This window comes from Centroberyx affinis, unplaced genomic scaffold (genome assembly GCF_046629955.1).
Source record: "Centroberyx affinis isolate AG114_WGS23_722 - 3 ecotype Tasmania unplaced genomic scaffold, CSIRO-AGI_Caff_v1 ptg000098l_1, whole genome shotgun sequence".
NCBI lineage: Eukaryota > Metazoa > Chordata > Actinopteri > Beryciformes > Berycidae > Centroberyx > Centroberyx affinis.
The window spans coordinates 285679-296471 of NW_027278801.1; the positions used below are offsets into that span (position 1 = coordinate 285679).

Consider the following 10793-nt stretch of genomic DNA (forward strand, 5'->3'; position numbering starts at 1 on the left):
TCGAGCTTTACTCTAACATCTTGGCCAGGGCACAGGTCAGGGAGTGAATGAGCTGAATATCTGCGGTTGTAGAAGAATCGGTAAGCTTACTTAGCTTTGGAGTCCTTCAGTTGGAATTTCTCTTCCAGCACTGGGACAGTGGTAAGGATTTGTCGTCCTGTTATTAGCTGTGCAGGGCTAGCTCTGGTTTCGGTGATAGGTGTTGCATGGTAACACATCAAGGCTAGGCAGGGGTCGGCTGCTTGAGAATGCGCTTAGCTGTTTGGACAGTTCTCTTAGCATTCCCATTAGCCTGTAGGTAATGAGGACTGGAGGTTATGTGAGTGAAACCATACCTCTGAAGTCCTGGAACTCAGCTGATATAAACTGCATAGCATTTTTGCAGAGGAGTTCTAGAAGTATCCCCCATCTCACGAACATGCACTTCAGCTGGTTGATAACATGATGGCTTGTAGTAGAGGGTAGGTGAGCTATTTCAAGGTCTCTCGAATAGTAGTCCACAGCAATGAGGTATTTCCTACAGCCCAGCTCACACAAATCAGCTGCAAGGACCCCTGAGCAGGGGAGTTGTTACGAGTGGTTTGCGTCTCTGTGTTGGTTTGTTCTCTATGCAGAATTTACAGGACATCACCTTCTTTGTGATTTCAGCACCGACGCTGGGCCACCCACCCACGCTGTCAGCCCCTGGTGGCCTTTGTGAATCTGCTGTAGTACATCAGGTCTCAGTGATGCAGGGATAGCTATGCAGTCTTGGTACAGCACAAGGCCGTCTAGCTCAGAAATGTGAGCCCTGGCTGTGTAGAATCCATGCAGGGATGAAAACTTAGACATTCTCAGTGGCCACCTTTTTCTGATGAAGGCAATTACCTTCTGGAGGTCAGCGTCGCTCTGTGTGGCTTTGCGGATGTCCTCGAGCTTGTGTGACGAGATTAGCCTTTTTGCCACCACAGCTTCCACATATATTTTGACATCTTCATTTGTGTCTGACATGCTATGACGTTGAACCTCACAAGGTGCATAAGATTCTGTGACACTTCAGCGGTGCTTTGTCAAGGTCACGTGTTGAACCATAAACCACTGGTACTGCTAATCGGCTGGAGACCAAAGCAGTCCATTCCCTGGATGTAGTGGGCAAAACGCATGCAGGCCCACACCCCCACCCAGCACTCCTCAATCTGGGAATATCTTTTCTTGGTGTCTATTAGAGTGCGTGAACAGAAGGCAGTGGGCCGCAACTCGCCATTTTGGTCCTGTAACAGTGTGGCTCTCAAGCCGTAGCTGCTTGCACTGGCACCTGCGTCTCAGTCAGGCTCTGCTGCACTTGCTCCTCCAAGGGAATGAAGGCTCCTTTTTGGCGTTATTTGTGGTCAGCATTTTGATTCACCTCCTCATATCGTACCAGCGCTTTTTACCTCCACTAAATCGCGCTTGTGGTGCCCAACTGCATTCATTTTATGTCGTTCCAGAGTGACTTTTTACGTGCGGGAAAAAATCTCTTCTCTGCAGCTCTTTAATGTTTTCTTTGCCACCAACACTTCCAGCTTCACTGGAGAGACATCTGCGCTTCTTTTTCCCATTACCTGTTGCTACTAATGGGCTATTGTGTGCATTGCTTGGCCCTTATATTAGCGCAGTCACAATTCTAATTAATTATCTGTCAACTCTGGCTCAAGTAGCTTTTGTGAGACCTCGATGTCAATAATTCCTATGACAATCTTGTCTCTAATTTGCTCATCTTTAGTTATGCCAAAGTCACACTGCTGCGTGAGCTCATACAGGCTCCATAATAAAAGCCTTGACTGTTCCCTCAGCCTTCTGAACCCCTTTTGTGAAAACAAAGACATCATTGAATTTTCTGATGACTGTTTCATAGTCAAACTCAGAATGTCCTTCCTCTCCGTCGTACACAAAGGAATTTTAGATTGGCTCGGCATCCCTCCCATTGCAAGTAGGGAATTAACTTGCACCTCCTCGCTCTGCTTATCAAGTTCTGACACCACTTGAAAACGGGAAAACCTCTACCTCCATACCGGCCACTCCGCCGGCTGGGAGAAACGGTTCTGTTGGTCCATCTTAGCCATCTGTCGTCAATATCGGCGTGGAGTCCTTAATTCTGACACCATGTCATGATGATGATTGAGAACACAATGTTTATTTCTTCTGGGTATGCTTTATTCACGATGGACAAACAACTACCTGAGTGCTGCTTCATGTCACATGCGTTACATCTCATTCAGACGCTCTTGTAAAAACGTCATCAACATCTGCCTACGGTAGCCTGTGGCAAACAATTAGACATCACACTGTATACTACTGCTCCTACTGATACTGCTACTACTGCTGCTGCTGCTACTACTATGACTACTGATAATACTGTTACTACTACTACTGCTGCTGCTGTAACTACTGCAACTACTGCTACTACTACAACTGCTACTAATGCAGTTACTGCAACTACTGCTACTACTACTACTGCCATTAATATTACTACTACTACTACTGCCATTAATATTACTACTACTACTACGACTAATACAACCACTAAACTACTACTGCTAAGCTGTGTAACAATAAGTGTTATTTTAAATCCATTGTTAACAAAGTGTTATATAAGGCGTAGGGCAACGCAGGACCACAAGCATGGTGATTGACTGCTTCATATATCCTCCTCCTGTATCCGGTTGGTATCCGTCGATAGCGAAGACAATGGAGCAGATCGACGAGAGATGAGCTGCAGAGAGCTGCAAATATATTGATTTGTAGGACACTTCATCCCCAAATTATAAAGATTACCAGATGTCACTGAATTCATGGTGAGAAATATCCCAGTACACAAGCTTAAGAGAATGTAAACACTACTACTTCTTCTGTTATTAAATCTGTGTTAACAAAGCACTGCTGTCTAGTTTTTCGGTGGTGTACGTGCACAATCACCAACACAGAACCACAGAACCTACGCCTGTAGGCACCTATGCCGTTGCTACTGCGGCAGTTCAACGCAGAAGTATAATTTTACTTTCCACCACGCAACTTCACTGTGACACTACTTCCTGTTTTTCGTGTCTCCTTCACATAACCATAATTTCATGCTGGGAATACGTTATTTCAACACATTACGTGCCACCAACATGTAATTTGGGGTAAACAAGTCCTGTACATTGCACGTTTTTCTGCAACTGCTACTGCTGCTACTACCAATGCAACTACTGCTACTATTATTAATACTAACATTACTCTACTAGCAGTGCTAGTAGCTGCAAGTGATGTAATAATATTAATACCACTACAATTACTACTACTACTATTAATAATGATAATAATGTCTTATTTTATTGCAGTTGCTCCTATGGTCAAGTTGGTTGGTGGCTCCTCCAATGACCCCTGCTCCGGCAGAGTGGAGTTTTACCATGATAACCAGTGGGGGACGGTGTGTGACGACCAGTGGGGGCTGATTGACGCCCAGGTGGTGTGTAGGGAGCTGGGCTGTGGCAGGGCTCTGTCGGCCCCCGGTAGAGCCCACTTTGGTCGGGGAGAAGGACCCATCTGGCTGGACGACGTCGACTGCACCGGAGCCGAGTCGACACTGAGGGAGTGCAGACATGCAGGGTTGGGATCACATGACTGTGACCACAGTGAAGACGCTGGCGTGGTGTGTGAAGGTAAAACACAAACTCAGGCTTAGGTAAACGTCTCGGCATTTCAGTTAGGAGATGTTGTAGTGACTGATAATGAGATCACTGATGGATAATTTGATAACTTGCCAACATGTAACAAAAAATGAGTCTAAATGAGTCAAACATGTAATAAGACCTGTTAATATAATAAATTGCTGGATTAGGTAACAAGTAAACATGATCCAGGGGGACACCCGAGAGATGAAAAGACAAATCGATACCTGCACAAGTCACCAACTGAAGCTACAGCTGAAGCCGAGCTAGAGGACAGGTCCCAAAATAACGTTTGTGTTGTCGGACTAGCTGCTTACTGCGAGAAGGACGACCCTGGGGGGGTTTCTGCAGAAGATGCTGCCTAAATGGATACCAATTCTAGACAGCAACACCCCCTTCAAGATCGACCGTGCCCACAGGGTTTATGGTAAACAGCCAAACTCCTCATGCACTATGATCTGTCGCTGTCTGAAGTATGCAGATCACTAGGCAATTTTTCAGGGTGCCAGGGAGACACAGAAGAAGGAACCTATCCAAGACGTCGGAAAGATCTTACGCTACAAAGCCGACTACAGCGCCTTCACCACGGAGAGGTGTCAAGCTTTTGCTAGCACACAAAGTGATCACTAGGCCCACTTTTTTGATTTATCCTACATGTATGACATAACGGGAATCTCCTTAGCTTCTCCACAGCCAAAGAAGCAGAGGATTTTTGCCGACAGCTGGGGAATGAAGCAAAAACCACCCAGCACCAGCTCAACCTTCCTTCACTGCTGCTGGGCTCAATATTTACGGACTCCACGGAATAAGACGTCTGCCGCCACCATTGCAGCGTACTGTTTGTATTAAAGCTGACTAGATATGTGTTTACCTATGCTCCTATGGTCAGCTACCTGTGATCTTATTCTGCTGTGTTCCTGTAATAGATATCCCGGGACCAACATAAAATAATTCCATTTATTCTGTACCTTTTTCATTTCATGGACTTTAATGTTTTGCAACGGACTAAAAAAAGTAAGCTATCAACTATTCCACCACCCAAGTGGAAGACTACTTGCAAGAAATCCCTATACCACTTGATAGGAATCCACTGGACTGGTGGAAAGCCAACCAAGTAGGGTTCTCGAGGCTGACAACAGTCACGCAGCGGTGCCTCTGCATCCCCGGGACCTCTGTCCAATCAGAGCAGTCTTCTCTGCTGATCTGCTGATCTTTATAAATAAAAATATTTAGGCAACAGGCCTAAAACGGTAAACCCCAGCCGATTTGGTCAACAATAGTCCTTTTTAATTTCCTTTGGAGTTTGGAAACTTTATTTCAGTTGGACTAATATGGGAATATGAGAAAGTGAGATGAGACCGTGTCAGAATTTTACGAGCCATAACTCCATCGCCTACATAGACTAATAATATAGCCTCAGCCTACATAATAATATTCTTATTTTGTGCTTTATGATTATAGCCTCCTTTCAGCTTCAATATGCATATCAGTGTGAGTCAAGTTGTTCATCTAGATAATGCTTTGGTTAGAAGTGTGTGTGGTGGTGCGTGTTTTTTTTTGTTTTTGTTTTTTGCCTGGACCGCAACAGCTGGGCCAGCCCTACAAACGCGAATGTCTGTCACTGACTGACTGACTGACTGACTGAGTGACTGAGTGATCAAGTTACACCATTGGTCGGCCGTGGCACGTGGCACATCATAGGATCACAGAGCCAGAAATTTCAGTTTCGTTTTCTCCGCCGTCTAGTTTCTCCGCTGAGATCAGGAGCCCGTTTCTCCCACACAGTAAGCAGGCTGACCAATATCATGCATGTAAGCTGAAGCTAAAATAGAATCTATACAATTATATCATATCACCGTTTATGTCGATGCATATGCGCGAGCTCAGTCCACCTGAAGTCCTCTGTTCTGTCGGGGGAGAGAGAGACACAAACAAGCATGGAGGTTTCATCACGCCAGGGCTTATTGCCGACCTTCCCGAAGTTTCCCGGGGCCACGGTTCCGGCCGGTGCCACTATCTGGGCGCAGATTTGTTTCCGATGATCCGGCCGAGATGTCGGCCGGGGTCCCGACGACGATGCGCCCCCGGTGTCTGGCGAACAGCGTTTTCGGCACCGACGGGTAACAGAGCGCCTGGCGCTTGGATCGGCAGGATCGATGCGGGCCGTGGGCGCGGTGGAGATGACAGCGGTGGAGAGAGAGACGGGACGCGCTGGAACGATCAGTATGGATGTATGGACTATTATTCTGTATTAGCAGTCTACAGCGGAGTTACACCATTGGTCGGCCGTGGCACGTGGCACACTCATACACGGTCCAGCCATATACTAGGTTTTGACCTAGTCTTGTTTTTGTGTTTTTTTGGGGAGGGGGGCTTGTTACATATTTGGACCTAAAGAACACTGATATTTGATCATTAACTTGAATGCAAATTGATCAAGATTTTTTTTTTTTTTAAATGTGCATCCCTGTTACAAACAGGGGAGGGGTTTTGCAGTCTTGGGTATATGGGGGGATTTTTTTGAAATGTGTTGATATTTTTCCACACTTTTATTTTAATTGTGCTGCATGTAGCGTGCCACGACTTGCAGAATGTGTTGTGTACTCCAGGGCATACTTACATTTTCATAGTGATTATGGCTAAACTTTCAGTCTTGTCCATAAATATCAGAGGGCTTAACAGCCCAATTAAAAGGGCTTGACTTTTTGTGGACATTACACTTATACAAGAGTCACACTTATAACGAAGTATTATAAAGATAAAACGCATGTATTAATTTTATTATCAAATGTTAAATTATTACATTTTGAATACGGTGATATAATACTGATACCATCCAGACAGTGGAAAATACTGTGATACCAGTTGGACCACTACGAGTTCTGACTGGTCCCCTGCAGGGCCTTGTTGGATCAGCAATGGCACTGGGGGGATACTGTCCGCACCCATAGGCCCACCACTGGTGAGTGTGGTCTCTGCATGATCTGCCTGCTGGAAGGAGCTTTCCATGTGCTGATGCAAAATATAATGAGAAGGGAAGTTGCCTACACCACATCGTGGTTTGTAGCCTACATGCTAAGTCGTATATGGGTTCACACCACCAGAGAAAGCCTGGTTAGAGGGGCTGTGGTGGTACTGTGGCTGGTTATTGACAACACTGCTTTGTGGGCCCCAAGCCTATACTGGGTACAGGTGGTGGTGCTCCTGACCTACCTGGTGGTGCAGATTACCAAACTTCCCAGCAAGACCATGATGCTGTGGGTGTTTAAGCTCATTAAGTTCTGTGTCTGGGAACTGGGATGGGGGGAAGCCACCTGCAACCAACCTCCGACCCAATCACTGTGGCTGGCTAAGTACAGTGTGATGGTGAACAAGGCTGGGTTGGCTTGGCACAACCAATAGGGGAGTCAGACTAATTCAGACTCAAGGCTGGACTGTCCAGTGTAATGTTACCTCCTCAATATATCGCTTTGCTAACTCCAATCAACCTGCTATTGCTGCTGATCAAGAAAGAACTAGGAGCCTGCTATGTGTCCTCAGGTGCAAACTTGCTGCATCAGATGTTAACTAGCTCTGGGGCTGGTTGAAACACTGTGGGTGGCAGAGACAGGAGTACGGTGCACCCCATGCTTCATCCGGGGAAAGAAGACAGCATCATGGGGGTTCTTCACCCCCCTGGTTGAATAGAATTTCATACCCCAGTTGACAATACTCTGATGGTGCTGGAGGAAAAGGCCTATCCATGCTGGACCTCAGTTAGAGATTCAGGCCATGGTTGGGTCTTTGTCCCCCAGGGAGTTTACCCTCATGGGATATATTGCCCAATAATGGCCAAAACTCAGATATTCACGCAGGGGCAAAAGCTCACTATGGTCCATCTCCCTAATAAATCAGTACAACAACCCCTTTCTATGTACCAACTGGTGGGTAACTGCCACTACCTTTGAGGGAAGTCACCAGATGGGTGTTGAAAGGCCGGATATCTTGAATGTCCTGTTCCCCATCAGTAAAAGGAGGTATATGACAATGATATGGCCACCAAGGGAGTAAATCCTTTGCTGGGGGCTGGTTATGAGGCAGCAACCCCACCTCCAACACCTCCACCACCTCCACTAGTGGTAGGGTATACACTGGTGTCCCAAAGGAAGATGTTGTGGTGAAAGAAGAAGGAAAGGGTTATATCTTGTTGAATACCTCCAGCTGACCCTCAGCTGCCTCTTCCTGACCTAATGGTAATGATTGAGGCAGAACCACAAGGAACAGCAGTAATGACATCTCAATATGACGCCAACTTCTACTATCAAGCTTGAGGATATTCAGCCTGAGCAGAGTTCTATCAAGGATTTTTCTAATGAATTCATTAAGCTTCGAACAGAGTTTGAAAAGACTTAGATTTGAGGACGACAAGCAAGATTTTAAGGAACTGGACCAAGAAGATGAGAAGACAGCTTGGAAGAAAGCTAAGGGGAAGAATTAAATTGACTTAAATTACACTGCTAATGCTAATGCTAAATAAGTATGCAATAAAAAATCAAAGTAGTGAGTGCACAAGAAATCTTAAAAGACTTTAAAATTAAACTTTTTGATCTTAAAAGTTACTAAAATCATTTGTGATCATCATTTAATATGTTGAAGTATGGCTGGTGGATTTTTAACATGTTCAAATCAGAGTTACGAGGGAGTGGTTACAACTTCCAACCTACTACTACTGCTACTAGTGCTGCTATTGCTACTGATACTGATACTGATATTACTGCTGCTACTGCTACTACTTATGCAGTGCTACTATTATTAATACGACTATTACTATACTAGCAGTGATAATACCTGCAAGTGATATAATTATATTGATACCACTACTACAATTACTACTGCTACTACTACTAATAATAATATCTTGTTTTATTTTATTGCAGTTGCTCCTCTGGTCAGGCTGGTTAACGGCTCCTACAGTGACTCCTGCTCTGGCAGAGTGGAGTTTTACCATGATAACCAGTGGGGGTCGGTGTGTGATGACTGGTGGGAGCTGGCCGATGCCCAGGTGGTGTGCAGGGAGCTGGGCTGTGGCAGGGCTCTGTCGGCCCCCGGCAGAGCCTTCTTCGGTCGGGGAGAAGGACCCATCTGGCTGGACGACGTCGACTGTACAGGAGCCGAGTCGACGCTGAGGGAGTGCAGACATGCAGGGTTGGGATCACATACCTGTGGCCACAATGAAGACGCTGGTGTGGTGTGTGAAGGTAAAACACAAACTCAGGCTTAGGTAAACGTCTCGGCATTTTAGTCAGGAGATGTTGTATTGACTGATAATGAGATCACTGATGGATAATTTCATAACTTGTCAACATGTAACAAAACGTCCCTATAAATGAGACAAGTAAACATGCAGTTCCCCATGAATGATACAGGCACTCCTTGGGACAATCAGCAACAAAATGCATCGTCACTCCAAGTGTCATCAAAATCGGACCTGTGGTGTAGCAGTTATGGCATTTCAAATTTTGAAATTTTGACCTTTTATCATAGCGCCGCAAAACACCAAAGCACTGTGCCAAAATTCATAATCGCTCCTTCATCAAAATCATACTAGTTGCTCACGTTTGAGTTTAAAATTTTGACCTTTAATTTGTATGGATAGCTGGGTGGCTGGATGTGTCATTGTCATGTACTAAACCTGCTGAGAAAATCCAGGTGAGAGGGTGGGGGTGATGTGGAGTGGGGGGGCTATCATTGGGAAGCAACGGTAACAAATTGTTAGTCAGTTCACTGTAAAGTTAATACAGAGACAGATGAATATGAGGCCCAACATTCACCATGTCACTGGATGGAAGTCCTTATCACTATGACACTTGCAGTGAGTGTCAAAACCTAATCTGTGAACATGCCCATACAGCCTGGCCCCTCACAGCATTTCTAACTGGTTTGAAATCAGCAAATTATGTGTTGGTGGCACGTAAAGTGTTAAATTGATGTTTTCCCAGCATGAAACAGTTACAGTTAACTACTGCTACTGCTACTAATACTAGTACTGCTACTTCAACTACTACTGCTACCGCTGCTGCTGCCACTGCTACTATTATTAATACTACTATTACTATACGAGTAGTGCTAGTAGCTGTAAGTGATATTGTAATATTAATACCACTACTACAAATACTACTACTAATATTAGTAATATCTTATTTTATTGCAGCTGCTCCTCTGGTCAGACTGGTTAAACCCTCCTCCAGTGACCCCTGTTCTGGCAGAGTGGAGTTTTACCATGATAACCAGTGGGGGTCGGTGTGTGACAACCGGTGGGAGCTGGAAGACGCCCAGGTGGTGTGCAGGGAGCTGGGCTGTGGCAGGGCTCTGTCGGCCCCCGGTGGAGCCCACTTCGGTCAGGGAGAAGGACCCATCTGGCTGGACAACGTCAACTGTACAGGATCTGAGTCGACGCTGAGGGAGTGCAGACATGCGGAGTTGGGATCACATGACTGTGACCACAGTGAAGACGCTGGCGTGGTGTGTGAAGGTAAAACACAAAGTCACGCTTAGGGGAATGTCTCAGCATTTTAATCTGGAAATGTTGCAGTGACTGATAATGAGATAACTGCTGGATAATTTCATAACTTGTAACAAAAACAAAAATGTAACAGTCTAAATGAGTCAAAAATAGAATAAAACCTGTAAATGTAATAAGTTGCTGGATAAAGTAACAAGTAAACATGCAGTTCCCCATGAATGATGCAGGCACTCAAAAAGATGCATCATCCTTCCAAGTTTCATCAAAATCAGACCAGTGGTTTTGCATTTATGCCTGTCGGATCAGAGACAGGACTTTGACAAAGTAGATTATGCCAATATATAAAAAATGAGTTAATGATTATATTTGGGCCTATTTATCATTATTGATGAAAGTAATATTTGACTCTATTTTGACTCAATTTTGGCTCTGTGTGACTCTCCGAAACAGAAGCATCCGAACATGCCGCCCAGCTTTGCAGCAATTGGCCAGATGTAATGAGGTATGAAGGGGGCTGGGAATTGGAGGGAGCCGCATATTTCGTGCTGTACGTTCTCCTCAGAACAACTTCTGGTAAGCTGCTGTGTAGACAGGGCGAAGCTTTCAACTCCTGGAGGTAGACA

The 10793-nt window shown here is 45.2% G+C and overlaps 1 protein-coding gene across 1 annotated transcript in view; it reads left to right on the forward strand.

Moving 5' to 3' along the window:
* Positions 1 to 10328, forward strand: part of LOC139646908 (scavenger receptor cysteine-rich domain-containing protein DMBT1-like) — a 40352-nt gene extending 30024 nt beyond the window's left edge. The window contains exons 8-13 of the mRNA XM_071522693.1: positions 3356 to 3659; positions 6569 to 6630; positions 6861 to 7048; positions 8601 to 8905; positions 9859 to 10066; positions 10304 to 10328. Of these exons, the coding sequence (XP_071378794.1) occupies positions 3356 to 3659; positions 6569 to 6630; positions 6861 to 7048; positions 8601 to 8905; positions 9859 to 10066; positions 10304 to 10328 (1092 nt within the window). The remainder of the gene's footprint in view (positions 1 to 3355; positions 3660 to 6568; positions 6631 to 6860; positions 7049 to 8600; positions 8906 to 9858; positions 10067 to 10303) is intronic.
* The last annotated feature ends 465 nt before the right edge of the window (positions 10329 to 10793 follow it).